Source organism: Podospora bellae-mahoneyi, assembly GCF_035222275.1.
Source record: "Podospora bellae-mahoneyi strain CBS 112042 chromosome 1 map unlocalized CBS112042p_1.2, whole genome shotgun sequence".
Classification (NCBI taxonomy): Eukaryota; Fungi; Ascomycota; class Sordariomycetes; order Sordariales; family Podosporaceae; genus Podospora; species Podospora bellae-mahoneyi.
In genome coordinates this window covers 158192-173969 of record NW_026946360.1, presented here as the reverse complement: position 1 = coordinate 173969, position 15778 = coordinate 158192, and the positions used below count along the sequence as shown (strand labels likewise).

The window sequence follows — 15778 nt, the reverse complement described above, 5'->3', positions numbered from 1 at the left end:
GGGAATGGAGAAGTTTAGCTGCAACTTGTTTCGATCAAGTGACCTCCGGGTTATGAGCCCGGCACGCTTCTGCTGCGCCACGCAGCTTCTCAACTGTGGATATTGTAATTAGTCACATCTTGACGTTATATTGACCCAGTGTGTAGCACTTTTGCTTTGTTAAGAGGACTGCTACCTAGCATTGTGCAGACAATAGGCACAAGGTATTATGTGTCGTTTTGACACAAGCTAGTTCTAGTCAACACTCCTCATAGATGTGAGAAATCTTCCCAGGGAAGAAATTGATGCTGGCAGTTTCAAATGTGTTCATGTGTAGCCTCGACAAACCCAAAGCCATAGATCTCTCGTTCGTAATTCCTTTGTTAATTTTTTGTTACCAGTACGTATCAAGCGCAGAGACAACTCGGGAGTATCCAAGATACAAAGGAATTTAGCTCCAAGCGTTATGTTCAACACAAGGTAGCCAATATGGTTGCAATTCCCGTGATTCTCAGCCCACAAATTCAGGCACCCTGAATACACATAAATGTTACTTCGATTTGGCATTTACCCCATACAATCAGCCAGTGTCACCCGCTTACCTTTTGGCCTTTATCTTAAAGAGTCAAACTTGGTCGATGAGCTAGACCGTATTCGAAATGAGGCAGAGGCTCTCAGATTGGTTCAACAGCACACTGGTGTGCCAGTTCCGCGTCCACTCGATATCGTCTATCGACCGGGCGGCGGCCAAGTTGCATTCATTCTCATGATGGGGCTTCCGGGCTTTCAACTTGTTCCATCCCTCAATGCGTCATCCAACAGGGACACGAGGCAGATTATCGGGCAATTTGAAAATTACATGTCACAAATTTGCGGGATCCCGACTACCGCCAACGAGACCATGGCCATATGCAAACACCCTCGGGGGTTCCATTGCTGACATGCGACTTCGTGGTGGGAAACCGTTGGAGCCGTTTCGTGACGAAGCAGACTTCAGCAAGCTCATGAGGTGCTCTGACGACCCAGGTCGACAAGGTCATGAAATTGTGTTCACGCACGCAGATCTGATCCCGAGAAACATTCTGGTGGATCAGTTCAAACGGCCTGACGGGACCAGAGGGTGGATGGTCACTGGGATAGTTGATTGGGAAATGGCAGGATTCAGTCCGTGAATATTGGGAGTATACAAAGGCCATGTTTGAAGGGCGAAGCTGGCCGAAGAGGTACAACGATTGGATTCATGGTCTGTGGGCAAGGTTTGGAGATTATAGCAAGGAGATGGATGTGGAGTTGAGATCTTGGGCATCTGGAGGCGCAGTTTGATAGACGGGCTTGTTGCTCATGTCAAGATCGAAACTTCCGACTCACTAGATTGAATGATTGTCGCAGGATTTTACCAGATGCCACGGCTCACCAAGCCTTCACACACAAATAAGTCAGACAGTAGCAGTCCTATGACGTAAAGAGCTCTCGGGATTTGAATGACGAGCCCTGCTGTACTCCAGGCCATATATCCCACCATTCCCATGTATTTTCTTAGATTGCCTGAGATCCTTCAGCGAGGTCTTAGAAGGCCACCCGCTTCTGCCAAGGGCTGTGTTTGACCATCATCAGGAATTCAGACAAGTCATGCCAGTCGGGAAAGTGGTGAGAGATTAGGAGCCCATGGAAGATTCATTTGTGTGGCAGTAAGTTCCGGCATAAGGCCGATGCAGGCTGACCCCCCAAACGAATCGCAGCATGATGAAAACCCGGTCACAATGGTTGCTATACAGACAATTCAGATCTTGAAATGCCCCTGCTTGAGACCCATGTCGGTGCGGGCTTTGACTATTACAGAGGATCAAAACCGTCCGAGGGGTTGTTCCTGATTTTTGATGTGCGACTCTCTCACCAGTTAGATACCATGCACCGACTTGGTTGGCATTGTACCCGCTATACAGCAGATTCACCAACCCTCAATAAACAACCCAACCAAAATAACCGGAACGGATCATCCAGTCCACTTCTGTCTGTTGTGTCCGCACCAATTGCGGAAAGCCGGGTGCTGCGGGCCCAGCGCTGCCGTGAGAAGGCCCGGGTAAATACTCTGTTGATATTGATCCCGCAGCACCTCTCCAATATGCGCTCACAAACCTCATTTGTCGCTGCTCGTCCGCGTGCCCGTTCGGTCCATATTAAACCTCAATCACGCCGTGGAACACTATACCCCAGATTTCTCGAGCGGATAGAGCGTGTTCCACCACACACCAACCCACACCAGTCTGGGGACCCCGGCTGGGGTGCAGACATGTTGCCTTCGGCAAATGCAGCCACTCGACCAAAGAGTGATCACGGTAGTATACTCCTGATCGAGCCTCCTGTCCTGGTTGGGACAGGGTGAGATTTGGCAAGTCAAGGAATCGAGGGCCGGTAAGTGAGCTCGGTTGGAACGCCCCCGTATGCATGCATAGCTTTGACAGCCCAACGGTCGAGTATGACGAGTGGGCGCGAGTGAGAACCTGGCCAGCCACCCCCTACATCTGGGGTAGAGTGGAAGCAGCCAAACAGTGAGAGGTATATATCACCGAAAAAAAAGCGGTTGTCCTCCCCTCCCACTCTCTCTGCCCGTTGCTTCGTCAGTGGCTTGCTTCCATTCTTCCACCTTGACTCCATCCGGGTTCCAGTTCAAAATGAAGTCGACATTCTTTGCTGCCTTGACGGCACTGGCCGCCAAAGAGGTTGCTGCTCATGCCACCTTCCAGCAACTCTGGGTTGACGGTACCGATTATATAAGTCTTCTCTCCTGGTGTTGACCTGGACCTGTGACTGACCTTTTCAGCACGGCTCCTCATGCGCTCGTCTCCCCCCTTCCAACTCGCCCGTCACCAACGTCGGAGGCCGTGACTTTGTGTGCAATGCCGGTACTCGTGGCGTCGCTGGCAAGTGCCCTGTTCGCGCCGGCGGCACCGTGACTGTCGAGATGCACCAGGTATGCTTCTACCCCATGGTTTCCTTCCGCACTGTCACTGAAACCCTACCCACAGCAAACTGGTGACCGGTCCTGCTCTCAAGAAGCCATCGGCGGCGCCCACTACGGCCCCGTCCAGGTCTACCTCTCCAAGGTCCCAGACGCCTCCACCGCCGACGGCACCTCCACTGGCTGGTTCAAGATCCTTTCCAACTCGTGGTCCAAAAAGGCTGGCGGCCGCGTTGGTGACGATGACAACTGGGGCAGCAAGGACCTCAACGCCTGCTGCGGCAAGATGGACGTCAAGATCCCCGCTGACATCCCCTCGGGCGACTACCTCCTCCGTGCCGAGTCGCTAGCTCTCCACGCTGCTGGTCCAAGCGGTGGCGGTCAGTTTTACATGACCTGCTACCAGATCACCGTCTCCGGTGGTGGCAACGCTAGCCCCGCGACGGTGAGGCTCCCCGGTGCCTATGGTGCCAGTGAAGGGCAGGTGAACATCCACGCTGCGCTTACTTCTTACACCGCCCCTGGACCGGCGGTTTATTCTGGTGGTGAGACTAGAACTCCCGGTGGGGCTTGCACTGGGTGTGCGTCAACCTGCAAGGTTGGCTCTTCTCCTTCCGCGATTGCTCCAGGAGGCGGTGGTTCTTCTCCTGCTACTGGCGGTGGTAGTAATGCTGGCGGCGGCAACTCCGGTTGCAGTGTTGCCATGTATGGGCAGTGTGGCGGTAACGGGTATACTGGATGCACGAACTGCGCTGTAAGTTGTTATGAGTGAACCCCTTTTCCAAAGTGGCATCAGTGCTGACCCTTCGACAGAGCGGATCTTGCAAGGCTGTTTCGCCTCCTTACTACTCGCAGTGCGCTTAAAATACTGGTGGCTTGATTGGGAGGTCCGGACGGTAGATTGAGGATAGTTGAATCAAGGTGGTGGGCACGGGTGGCGTGGTGGTGAGTGCGAGATTTGTATGCATAGCATTCGTATATATGAGTAACTATCTGGGTATGACCATTGTCAGCTACGTCAAAATCATCTTTAACTCCGGGTAAACCATTCAAACGTACGTGATATACCAGCTGCCGTGTTGCGTAGTAGGGCTAAAGTATACGCGCATTGATCTAACTCTACCCCTCAAGCGCATATAAACATCCAATCGAACGTCCTTTGAGCGCTAATATTCGGTGTGAGAGCTGGAAGCGGTGAGCACATCAACCCAAGATAGATACTTAGCAATGTGTTCATCAAAAAAATGTCTGTTGGCCAGCCTTCTAGCATTGGTATATACAACCTGGCACCCGCAGTCCAGCACCCCTCCCCGCACATGCAATCGTTCTTTTCATTCCTGTTCCTTTTACTGGCTAGGGTTCCCACCCTCCCGCGCAAGACGCTCAGCCTCCAGCTCCCGCTCGGCTTGTCTGTAATACTTGGCGGTGTCAACACCGTGCTGGCTGTGGTTGACAAAGTTGAACCAGGGGAGCACAGCCATGAAGAGAGCGGAATATCGAGACTGGCGGGCGGCAACACCCTGCATGGCGGGAGTAAGCTGACTTTCGCCGTAGATAGGCTCGCCGCGCTTGACCTTGTCGACCATCTCGCGCATGTCCATCTGGACTTCCCGGGCGTTTTCGCTCATACCGTAGAAGCGCACTATCAGAGCCGTCAGTTCCTGTCTCTAGTACCGCCTGCACCCTCCCACATTATCCGAATTCTTCTAAACCCGGCCCGAAGCCCGACTGTTGCCTCGATATGCTGTGATGGAGCGATGACGTACGAATAGACCGCTGGTAAAAGTAGATGAAACCACCACACAACCCCATGGCACCACCCAACCGCATGGTCTGGGCGACACCACCCTTTCCGACATATGAGGGAGCAAATCTCTCCATGGCGTAGAGAAGACTGGGGCCGGCGGCGGCAGCGACGATGCCGTGGACGTAATCGGACGGCCGGGCGTACCGAATTACACGCTTGAAGTGCCTGGATTGTTACCAAGCGATGTTAATTCCTGTCCATCTCCGTGCTCGAGAACTTCGACATCTAGTGAGGGGGGGATCATACGGATCATTATCGATGAGCTGTGTGCAAACCTCAGTTAGCTTGGTCCCCTTCAATTGGGTTTCTCGGCACCGCAAAACTCACTGGGTACTCAGTCTTGATCTGCTTGCTGATGGTATAAGTGTTTCCGGGAGTGGTCGACATTTTGACTGACTGGGCCTGGCCGGCGGTTTCCGTCGTCGTCGTCGTCGAGCAGGGCGGGCGCAGGCAAGCGAATGGAGGTCGTCTGGATTGGCTCGTTCCTTGAAGCTTTGCTGGACCCAGGCCGTTGAAGCTCCAGCAGTGGATTGATGCCTGAGGCAAATATCATGTCAACAAGTCTTGGCGGGAATTCAATGTGGCTTGTGCGCTGCGGGGCAAGCCACAACCACTTACACAGCTTGACGCGCGACGCGCCAACCATCTCAAAGTCGCGTCTCTTTTAAATGGTCTTGTCTACCCCCAGACCCAACAACACCAGTTGAAGCAACAAAAGTTGCGATAGTCGACCACGAAGTATTCTCATAATGCCCGCCGCAGCAGGTCCCAGCAAAGTCACCAATGGCAACAAAAAGGACAGCGGTTCTTTTGTCGATAGTTTTCTAGAAGGATGGAGCGACTTTGACGAGGAAGACCCGTTCGATTCCCCGAAAGGCGACAAATCCAAGAAGACCGATGACAAGAAGATCGACGCCAGTAGTAAAAAGAGAAAAGGGACCGATATTCTCGGGCTAGAAAAAGAAGTCGACAAGAAGAAAGCTCGTGTTCCCAGAGTCAAGCTTGACGATGCCCGGTATACACTTCGCCTAGCCCCCGCCTGATCTGGCATGTATGCTAATATCATGACTAGACTACTATCAGACAAAGGCATCCCATGGCTCCGAAAAAACGCCCAATCCAGACTAAAGCTCAAAGGCAAAGGCCACGAATTTACCGACGCTGCCCGAATGTTATCGTTCTACCAGGAATGGCTTGACGAACTCTTTCCCAAAGCCAGCTTCCTTGACGCATTGGCAATGGTGGAAAAGGCTGGACACAAGACCTCGTTGCGGAACGCCAGGATGAAATGGATTGACGAGTTGAAACCCAGAGGCGAGGGAGAGGAGGGTCCGAACGACGTAGACCCGTTTCCGATTTACGAACATGATAAGACACCAAAAGATACAGGAAGGATTGCGCCTGTGTTCGACAAGGCCAAGGAACGACCGAAGACACCCGATGGGGATGATTTGTTTGGAGACGATGATATCTACAATGCCACGCCAAGAGCTGCGACCAAGGGGGCTAGGAGTGAAGACGTTCCGGATGATGATGATTTGGATGCGCTGATGGCAGAGGCAGAGGCTAACTCTGGGCAGCCACCAAGAAGCATATTTGGGAACGGGTCGGAGAGCATATTTGGGAATGGGACAAGTAACAGCACGGCAGCGGCACCACCAATACCACAGGCGAATAACATACCAGAGGATGACGATCTGGACGCTCTGATGGCCGAGGCAGAAGCGGAAACATTGTCCACTAGACCGAACCAGTCAACCAAGAGCATACTTGGCGATGGCAATTCCAAACCATCTGCCCCGCAAAGGGAAGAAGTGGATGGCTTTGATGATGACGATTTGGATGCGCTTATGGCCGAGGTTGAGGCCCAGCCACCTACGAAGGCACCGAGCGCGCCCAAGTCTACGGAGCCTACGAAGGTTAATGATGAGGAGGACGATCTTGACGCTCTGATGGCAGAAGCAGAGGCAGAGGGAGCGTCTTCTAAGCCTGTTCCTGAAACCCAGAAGGAGGCTGGGGCCAAAAAAGACACCAGCTTTGACGATGATGAGGCGGCAATGGCAGAGATGGATGGGTTGTGGTAAAAGGCCAGTGGTACTCCGTAAGCGGCAAGAGCCAAATGTTCATTTATTTCAGAGACACTAGTTTAAACAACTGTGTCGCCATTCAAACAATATCCTTGAAGACGAAGACGGCGCTATGTTTCTGGGCCCCCTTTTAAAGATATGATGCAACCCTAACCCCTGCGTGCCTGTCGAGCTGTCGTCACAGAGGTGCATCCTTGTCAGGTTACCCCACAAATGATTTGGCGGGGCAAGTCGATGAAGCTGCGACCTTGCTGTCTTCCAGGCTGGAGTCGTCCATGTTTGGGCACAACATCACACCTTGAACTCGGTCGAAAATATCACTTGGTTTTTGCAAGCAGTGGACGAGACCATCACACTACCATTACCGCCGAAATGGCGACCGATCTCCACGATGCCATACAACGGCTTCACCTGGACGACAATTCCACATTCGATGCAATTGACGACATCCTTGACCACAAGGTAGTTAAGCCGCCCAAGAAGCAAGACCCTGATGAGCTGCGCGCCGAACTCGAGCGGAAATTCCTGTCGCCATCGGCCACATTCTCGGACGAGTGGCTCGACAAGCTTCAGCAACGATGGGACACCCCGATGGACTACTCCCTGCTCTTCAGCATTGCGCCCAGCCAGACCCGCACCGTCACCCGCTTCGTGCGTCATGGGCTTGAGGGTCGGGTCACAGGCTACAGGAATGTCACTGTTCCGGCCTCGCATGCCACGGCGAAGAACAGCACGTCCATGACTAGGAAACCCGCCAGCAGATCTGAATTTGTCCGGGGTGGCGCCGGGTTCTTCCCTTTCGCTCCTGGTGGTTTGGAGGGTATCGAGTCAACAGCTGCGTTGGAGGATCAGCTGCGGGCTTCAGCTGCCATTGAGGAAGCTGACAGCAGGAAGAAACTAGAACGTGTTATCAAGCTTGGATCCGGTGGTCTGCTTGAGGTTGCTCCGGGTGTCTCCAGAGGTATCGACTTTACGAAAAGGAGAAAGGTTGCGGATGAAGAGGCGGAAAAACAGGCGAAGGAAGTCGAAGAGGTCTTGGATCAGGAGCCGGAGGCAGCTCCTGACCAAGAGGATGAGGACGCCGACAAAGCCCCAACGAATGGTGCTTCAGACGAGGGCGAGGAAGAGGAGGATCTCGAGGATATTGACTCCATTCTTCCAGTGGAGTTCCCAGCTCTGGAACCCCATGGCAAGCTTGCAGCATCCAGCGCTAGAAAGGCAGGCCGCGAATGGGCGCACATGGTGGATATCAACAGACCAATGCCCAACTTCCGGGAGCTGGTGCCAGATCCAGCCAGAGAATGGCCATTCGAACTCGACAACTTCCAAAAGGAAGCCGTCTATCATCTTGAAAATGGCGACTCGGTGTTCGTCGCAGCCCATACTTCTGCAGGCAAGACAGTGGTGGCTGAATACGCCATTGCTCTTGCGGCAAAACACATGACGAAGGCTATTTACACATCCCCGATCAAGGCGCTCAGCAACCAAAAGTTCCGCGACTTCAGACAGACGTTCGCCGAGGTTGGTATTCTGACTGGTGATGTTCAAATCAACCCGGAGGCCAGCTGTCTCATCATGACTACGGAGATTCTGCGCAGTATGCTTTACCGTGGAGCCGATATCATCCGCGATGTCGAGTTCGTCATCTTCGACGAGGTCCACTATGTAAACGACTTTGAGCGTGGTGTTGTCTGGGAAGAGGTCATCATTATGCTACCAGAGCATGTGTCCTTGATTCTTCTTTCTGCTACTGTCCCCAACACTCATGAGTTCGCCTCGTGGGTAGGACGCACAAAGCAGAAGGATATTTACGTCATTTCTACGCCGAAGAGACCTGTGCCGTTAGAGCACTATCTCTGGGCCAACAAAAACATCTACAAGATCGTCGACTCTGAGAAGAGGTTCGTCGAGAAGGGGTGGAAGGATGCGAATGCGGCTATGCAGGGCAAGGACAAGCCACCAAAGGCCATCGAGGCCGCACCAGCTCGGGGTGGTGGCAACCAGAGAGGTGGTGGCCGTGGAGGCCAGCAAAGAGGGGGCAATCAGCAACGTGGCGGCGGTCGGGGTGGCGGACAACAGCAGCGTGGGAGAGGTGGACCACCACGCGCGAGCCACAACCCCGGACATATGGGCCGGACAGGCCGACCAGGAGGGTTTACATCTGCTGCTCAGGACAAGAACTTGTGGGTTCACCTCGTCCAGTTCCTCAAGAAACAGACTCTTCTTCCGGCCTGTATCTTCGTCTTTTCCAAGAAGAGATGTGAGGAGAATGCAGATGCCCTGAGCAACCAGGACTTCTGCACCGCTCAAGAAAAGAGTGCGATTCATATGACGATTGAGAAGTCGATTGCTCGTTTGAAGCCCGAGGACAGAACTCTGCCCCAGATTGTGCGCCTTCGAGAGCTGCTCTCGCGAGGTATCGCAGTCCATCATGGTGGTTTGCTCCCTATCGTCAAGGAGTTGGTGGAAATTCTTTTCGCCCAGACTCTGGTCAAGGTTCTTTTCGCGACTGAGACCTTCGCCATGGGCCTGAACCTGCCCACGAGAACAGTTGTCTTCTCGGGATACCGCAAGCATGACGGCCATTCTTTCCGCAATCTCCTTCCTGGTGAATACACACAGATGGCTGGTCGGGCTGGTAGACGCGGTCTCGATACTGTCGGTTCCGTTATCATTGTGCCTCCTGGTGGCGATGAAGCCCCCCCTGTCACTGATCTCCGGCAAATGATTCTCGGAGAGCCTAGCAAGCTCCGGTCTCAATTCCGCCTGACCTACAATATGATCTTGAACCTACTACGCGTCGAAGCTCTGAAGATCGAGGAAATGATTAAGCGTAGTTTCTCAGAACACGCCACTCAACAGCTCTTACCCGAGCACGAGAAGGCGGTCAAACTATCCGAGGCAGATTTGGCAAAGGTCAAGAGGGATTCTTGTCAGATTTGTGACGTTCATATGGACGACTGTCACCAGGCGGGTGAGGACTTCAAGCAGTTGACAGAGGAGCTGTATCGCGCGTTGCTGAACATTCCGATTGGCCGGAAGATGTTTACGCCTGGTCGTCTCATCGTCTGGATGAAGGAAGGTGTCCGCACTCCTGGTTTGTTGCTCGCTGAAGGCGCCAGCACCAAAAGCAGCGCGACGGTTCCAATGTTGCATGTTCTGGAAATTAGAACGAATCGAGAAATTCGCAATGACACGGACTTGCTGCCCTTTGTGCCCAGTCTACGCAAGTACTACACGTCACTCCCCCAGGCCAAGAAGCATATCGGGACCAAGACATTGCACGTCCCCCTGAGTGACTTGGTATGCTTGACAAAGTATGTCACCAAGGGCATCCTGCCAGACATCTTTGGCAGCGGCGAAGGCTACCAAAAAGCCAAGGACAAGCTTCAAACCATCTGCCGCACCTGGGCCTCTGATCACTGGGATGAGATGGATCTGGGTCGCATCAAGAGCCTGGCTATTCACGACATCATTAACAAGCGCCGTGAGGCGGAGGTTAAGCTCACAAAATCCGCCGCTCCGCTTTGCACGTTCTTCTTGAAGCACTACGCCATGTGCCACGATCAGTGGCTCATCAAGACCAACATCGACCAGCTCCGCCAGGCCCTCTCCAACCAAAACCTGCAGCTCCTCCCCGACTACGAGCAGCGTATCCAGGTTCTCAAGGACCTTCGCTTCATTGACGAAGAAACCCGGATCCAGCTCAAGGGCAAGGTAGCCTGTGAAATTCACTCTGGCGACGAGCTTGTCCTTACCGAGCTCATCCTCGAGAACGTCCTCGCCGACTACGAGCCCGCCGAAATCGCCGCTCTGCTCTCGGCGTTTGTCTTTCAAGAGAAGACAGACTCCATCCCAAAGCTGACGCACAACCTAGAGAAGGGCATGAAGACGATTGTTGAGCTCTCCGAAAAGGTCAATGCGGTGCAGACTCTCCACCAGGTTATCCAGACATCAGAGGAGTCCAACGACTTTGTCAGCAAGCCTAGGTTTGGGTTGATGGAGGTGGTGTATGAATGGGCCAAGGGTGTCAGCTTCAAGAATATCACGAATCTGACGGATGTGTTGGAGGGAACGATTGTGCGGACGATTTCCCGGTTGGATGAGACGTGCAGGGAGGTGAAGAATGCGGCAAGGATTATCGGTGATCCCGAGTTGTATCAGAAGATGACGGTGGCGCAGGAGTTGATCCGGAGGGATATTACTGCTGTGGCTAGTCTTTACATGTAAACGCGGCTGACTGCTAGCGATTTGCATGATGTTATGGGTTATTTGGTGGCCAGTTGGGAGTTATGGGGTCATATGGCAGGCGCTGATTTGGCAAGATGAAGGTTAGCTCTGGAGGAGAATATGGCTCGTTTACTTCAACGAAGGAATGCGTCAAAGTTGAGCGACATATAAGCATGAGAGCTTCTCTGGTGGGAATCATGAGTTTGAGCGTTGGTGGCGGCATGAAATACAAGCTCTTGAAATGTCTTGATATATCTTGGCCACATGTGACCCAAATTGACTGTGACGTGTGATCTATTCCAACACTTTCCCCCCACCACAAGGATCATAACCCATGGTAAAGTCCTCTTGGGACTTCCAAAGCGTCATACCTGGCAGCATCAAACCCGATAAACGCCAAAACGCCAAAACGAAAAATAGAAATTCTTCCTCCTTAACCCAGGAAACCAAATATACCTCATTTCGTAATCTCGTGTTCGTCGTTCCCGTCCCATCCACTACCCTTCCCAAAAATCTATGCCCGCAAAGCCCTCAACCTCTGCTGCAGCGCATCCTCTTCCTCGGCCGTCGGCTCCACGGCCTGCGCCGGCTCCTTCACCGGATCAACCTTGCTCGCACTCGCCTTTGCCAGCTCCTGGTTCAACTCCAACCCCGCATCATCCGCCAACTTGCCCAACAGCTCATGCACAGCATCATCGCTGACCTGCACCGAAGTGTTCTGCGTCATGGCGTCCTGATAAATCCCATTGGACATGGCGTACTCTTCGTTCTGGCTGCGGAACTGCTCGAGGGTCAGGAGCGTCTTTTCGGGGTTGGCCTGGCGCTGGGCGCGCTGCATCGTGCGGGAGGACTGGGCCATCATGTGCGTCATGCGGTTCATTGCGTTGTTGGCCTGGATCTGGGCGAGGGAGAGCTCGGCCATGTCGGCAGCTTGGTCCATTTGGGCGGCGATGGCTTGTTTGGCGAGGAGCATGCGGGCTTTTTGGGCGGCTTGGGCGGTTTCGCCTTTTTTGAGGAGCTAGATTTCGAGATGGGAGGTTAGAAGGGGGGGGGGGGCAGATAATGGCCAAGCGGGGGAAGAAGGGGAGAGATACGTTTTGGATTTGCTTCTTTAGCTCGTTGTCTTGTTTGGCCGCCTTTTGGGCTTCGCGGCGGGCTTGCTTGGCGTTGAACTGAGAGGGGAGGGAATATTAGCAGAGGAGCATGATGATGGTTGCCACTGCTGTCGGCGACAAGGGAATCGTGGGGTGCCTACTCGCGCCTGAAACTCGGTTTGCATATCCCGAGCGAGTTGTCGATTTGCCATGGTGGCGGCTGTGATTCTAGAATGTTATTTGAACAAAAGGGTTTGGCCCGAAAAGAAGGACGTCGTCGAGGGGGACGGTGAGGTTTGCGCGAGCGTTTCGAGGTGGTGATGTCGTTGTCGTTGCAAGGCAGTGGATTGATTGATGTTGGCGAGGCACAAGGTTGTTAGGTAACGTCAGCTGCCTTGCGTCCCAGCTGCCGGCCGCAGTTGGCTCGGCTGGCAGAGTGCGGGGCTCAGGGCCGAGAAAATGGTGGGGTTCTCAGGGGGGTCAAATCCAACGCCACAAAGCATGACGCAGTTGGGTGACAGGGGCCTCTTCACCGCTCACCCCATTCAGTGGCACGTTGTGGCTTGTGCTGTATTGTTTTTTTTTTCGCCCTCAAGGGAAAGGGGCAACCCGTGAATAATGGATACCGAGGACCCGAGCCACTGTCTACACGGACGGAAGGTGCACAAAACCACGCTCGGCAATGGAAGGCGGATACGGGGATTGAGCCTGCCCCCTCGGGCGAACGAACAGTGAACCGTGGAAAGGTGAAAGTGGGTCTACGTCAAGCCAAAACTTTGGTCCCACTGCGAGGAGCACATGGATGCTGCTAGTTTTGACTTTTCAGGCATCGAAAGACAATTTTCTTCCAGTCCTCGTCCTCGGATCTGAACCAGTGAGACATTTGATTACCACGAAAAGACACTCTTAGACGGCATCTCTCCCCAAAACACCATCCACATGAGTAACTACAACATGTCAGCGATGCGGAAACACAACGTCACGACATTTCCGCGTCCCCCCGTGGTGGACCGAGTCCAGAGACACATCCAGATCAAGTGGCATGGCCAACTTATAGCCGATTGCCCGCCCGGTGAGGCTTACTGGTGTCTGGAGACCCATCACGCGCCCAGTAGGTTGCCCCCCTTCTAGTCGACAAATTTCGCCAGGTCGAGTCCGGAGATGGAGTCAGTCGGTCCACCGTCTTCCCGCCATTTCCCTCCGGCGACCCGGCCAGGCCGTTGAGCTCCATCCAGATCGGGGTCTCAGTCCACTCTCCCATCTGGCGGTGATATGCAGGGACCCGACGATCGATTTCCAATGGCAGACTCATCATGGCCAATCGCTAATCTTGACCTTTTTGCCGCGTGTAGCTTACTTCATCCCACCCTCCCGCGTCAGACTTCCTCTCTCGACGACTCCTCGTACCTCCTTTGACGAGTTCAGAGGTCCTATAACCTACTACGCCATGATGAGCCCCATCAACGCGGCTGACACGGTGAGCAACCGCATCTGGTCGTTCAACGAGCCTCCAAAAGATTTTGAGGCCATCAAGGGCTATCTGGCCTTCTTTGCGGGTCCTTGGGAGTGCTATGTCGACGGCGAACGCGCCCAGTCTCCCCCGCAAGACTTCTACGGCGGGTGGGTCACGAGCGATATTGAAGGCATCAACAAGGCTCCTCATCCTTGGGGCGTTCCCCCCCCCTGGGGCCACGAGCAGTTCTAGAGGAGCATTCAATCGAACGAGTTCCAGAAATCGGTGTGTCTGTTTTGAGGGGGTTTTATGCTCAACTCTGAAGACATAATGGCGTCTGAGCGGTCAGCATGTTTAGTGTCAGGCGTTTGGGGTCTGCAAAAATAAAAAAGGGGGAGGGAGCATTGGGGGCATTAGGGATCTGGCGATTGGGTGGCAAGCATTGATAGACGGGGGACTTGAACATAGAGCAGCCAGTATTATATTGTACATAAACAGGCCTTTCCAAAATATGTGCGTCTGGATGGGTGATCAAGAGAAAGAGATCTTGCATGTACATACAGGACGTGATGTTGGGAACGTGAAGAGATCGGGGGACGGTGGTATGGCTCAGACGTCGCGACATGCAGCACATAATATACCTCTCTTCGGAGGACCGAGGGTCCGGGGGCCATCATGACATTGTATGCTTTGGCGCCGTCACCAGCAAGCGTGCCGTCCACTCTTCATGTGCGAACCAACGCTCTACCCATGCGAGTTCCTGCCGCTTGACATGACTTTACCCCAGACTTCTGGGGGGCATCCACATGGTTGACATTGGTGTGACAGGCAGCCCCAGCGCCATGACAGAAAACGGGGGAATGAGAACAAGGAAGGAACGAATGGATAGGTGGACAAGATGCGGAAGATCACTACCGATGAGTGGCACCTGGAGAATCTGGGGAACCTGGGGGGATCCAACCCGATCCAGCTCCATCCCTCCATTCGAGGCCCGTTTGGTTTTTACCCCAGGTTCCATAATAAAGAGTTTGCTCCACAGGATGGAGTGCTGTGGGTGGGAAAAAGAGGGACGATCACGGATGGATTCGTTCGATTGGAGTTAAGGCCTGTGGAGTTGTGGGTTTTGTGGTTTGCTTGCCCGTCGTCCCGTTTGTGCTGCGTCTCCAAAAAGTGTGCGTCTCATGCAGCAAGCAGGCACGGATCACAGAGCCGCCTTTGGGGTTGGGATATTGGACGGCTGGAGGAGTCTGGGGGAATGGCGTCCCGCGGAGGCGACTTGGCGATTGATTGTTATGCGGGGGAGCGAGAGGGAGCGGAAACAAGCGACCGGTTGTCGGTTGGTGCACCCCTTCGCTCGCTTCCATTGCTACTGTTGGCAGTTCCAAGAGCGGCGGTTCCAAAAGCATGTGGATGATGGTTGCAAAGAAACCCCTGGGAAAGCGGAGGGAGGTCGGGCCACTCCACCCGGCCTGCAACCGTGAGTTTCGCTGCCCTTCTCATTGCTCTCCTCCTTGTTCCCCTCACCGAGAGGGCCGTTCCCAATCCATCCTTGACTAGACCGGATATTATGCAGCTTCTGTTAGAAAGGTCCGGTGGAGGGCCGAATTGTCATCCGAAAACCTCTGGACGGTGATATATGGCGCGCCTAATAGCAAAGAGTCGTTATTCTTTGAAGCAGGAACAAAAAAAGAAATTGGGGTTGAATGGAAATATTTATTGACAGGGTAGATTTTGTGTAACGAGGCGAGCAAGGTAGTAAGCACAAAAAAAGAAAAGAAAATGGCAGATTCCCATTGATTTCCGTCCTCTCCCCAACGGGAAACTTGTGGATTCATCACCGGCGCGTGGCAAGAAGGGGGTTTTGGATCAACCGCTGATCGTCCAAGCGATCGATCAAACAATTTTCTGGTGCAAGCAGCTCCCTGCCCTGGGGAAGAACCCTCCCTCTGCCGGCACCGAAGGCTCCTTCGCCCGAGTCCAGAGGGAGACCATGATCCTTGGCATTTCGATTCCGATGCCACGCCTTTCCTATTTGGGCCTATTATCGGCACACCCAGAATCTGAATCAGTTGCCCCTCTTGCAGAATATTGTCTCTAGACTCTGGAATGCACATTCTCGCCGCCGATGATGGGCTTATTCATGCTGATCTTGTTGACAAAGGGCGGCAT

At 53.5% G+C, this 15778-nt stretch overlaps 6 protein-coding genes and 1 non-coding gene across 7 annotated transcripts; 4 read left to right on the top strand and 3 right to left on the bottom strand.

Annotated features, from left to right (window-relative positions):
• Nucleotides 1-15: 15 nt before the first annotated feature.
• On the bottom strand, nt 16-87 carry QC761_0025190. The gene has a single exon. It is a non-coding gene; the product is annotated as a tRNA-Met (tRNA).
• A 1711-nt stretch (nt 88-1798) lies between these two features.
• Nucleotides 1799-5468, bottom strand: QC761_122030 (uncharacterized protein). The gene is made up of 5 exons (XM_062875468.1): nt 5073-5468; nt 4992-5008; nt 4705-4910; nt 3998-4580; nt 1799-3927 (listed from the first exon to the last, which is right to left on the bottom strand). The coding sequence occupies exons 1-4, from the start codon at nt 5130-5132 to the stop codon at nt 4285-4287; spliced, it is 579 nt and encodes a 192-aa protein (XP_062736015.1). The 5' UTR covers nt 5133-5468; the 3' UTR covers nt 1799-3927; nt 3998-4284.
• Nucleotides 2106-3710, top strand: QC761_0025180 (uncharacterized protein; the record flags this gene model as incomplete). The annotated part of the gene is made up of 3 exons (XM_062872152.1): nt 2106-2750; nt 2804-2950; nt 3006-3710. The coding sequence occupies exons 1-3, from the start codon at nt 2652-2654 to the stop codon at nt 3708-3710; spliced, it is 951 nt and encodes a 316-aa protein (XP_062736016.1). The 5' UTR covers nt 2106-2651.
• On the top strand, nt 5057-6829 carry CSM3 (chromosome segregation in meiosis-related protein; the record flags this gene model as incomplete). The annotated part of the gene is made up of 2 exons (XM_062875467.1): nt 5057-5760; nt 5818-6829. Exons 1-2 carry the CDS (start codon nt 5495-5497, stop codon nt 6827-6829), a joined length of 1278 nt encoding a protein of 425 aa, XP_062736014.1. The 5' UTR covers nt 5057-5494.
• Nucleotides 6830-7045: 216 nt separating this feature from the next.
• Nucleotides 7046-11062, top strand: SKI2 (Antiviral helicase ski2; the record flags this gene model as incomplete). The annotated part of the gene is made up of 1 exon (XM_062875466.1): nt 7046-11062. One exon carries the CDS (start codon nt 7046-7048, stop codon nt 11060-11062), a length of 4017 nt encoding a protein of 1338 aa, XP_062736013.1.
• Nucleotides 11063-11305: 243 nt separating this feature from the next.
• On the bottom strand, nt 11306-12615 carry DID2 (Vacuolar-sorting protein SNF7). The gene is made up of 3 exons (XM_062875465.1): nt 12318-12615; nt 12157-12234; nt 11306-12080 (listed from the first exon to the last, which is right to left on the bottom strand). Exons 1-3 carry the CDS (start codon nt 12366-12368, stop codon nt 11577-11579), a joined length of 633 nt encoding a protein of 210 aa, XP_062736012.1. The 5' UTR covers nt 12369-12615; the 3' UTR covers nt 11306-11576.
• Nucleotides 12616-12661: 46 nt separating this feature from the next.
• Nucleotides 12662-14294, top strand: QC761_121990 (uncharacterized protein). The gene is made up of 2 exons (XM_062875464.1): nt 12662-13267; nt 13509-14294. The coding sequence occupies exons 1-2, from the start codon at nt 13096-13098 to the stop codon at nt 13859-13861; spliced, it is 525 nt and encodes a 174-aa protein (XP_062736011.1). The 5' UTR covers nt 12662-13095; the 3' UTR covers nt 13862-14294.
• Nucleotides 14295-15778: the final 1484 nt, after the last annotated feature.

Coding starts and splice junctions, on each gene's coding strand:
- QC761_121990 (XM_062875464.1), top strand. CDS start 13,096: ATGAGTAACTACAACATGTCAGCGATGCGGAAACACAACGTCACGACA. Junction 13,268..13,508: donor GGAGACCCATCACGCGCCCA/GTAGGTTGCCCC, acceptor TGCCGCGTGTAG/CTTACTTCATCCCACCCTCC.
- DID2 (XM_062875465.1), bottom strand. CDS start 12,368: ATGGCAAATCGACAACTCGCTCGGGATATGCAAACCGAGTTTCAGGCG. Junction 12,235..12,317: donor AAACCGAGTTTCAGGCGCGA/GTAGGCACCCCA, acceptor CTCCCCTCTCAG/TTCAACGCCAAGCAAGCCCG. Junction 12,081..12,156: donor TAAAGAAGCAAATCCAAAAC/GTATCTCTCCCC, acceptor CTCGAAATCTAG/CTCCTCAAAAAAGGCGAAAC.
- QC761_122030 (XM_062875468.1), bottom strand. CDS start 5,132: ATGTCGACCACTCCCGGAAACACTTATACCATCAGCAAGCAGATCAAG. Junction 4,581..4,704: donor CTTTTACCAGCGGTCTATTC/GTACGTCATCGC, acceptor CGGCTCTGATAG/TGCGCTTCTACGGTATGAGC.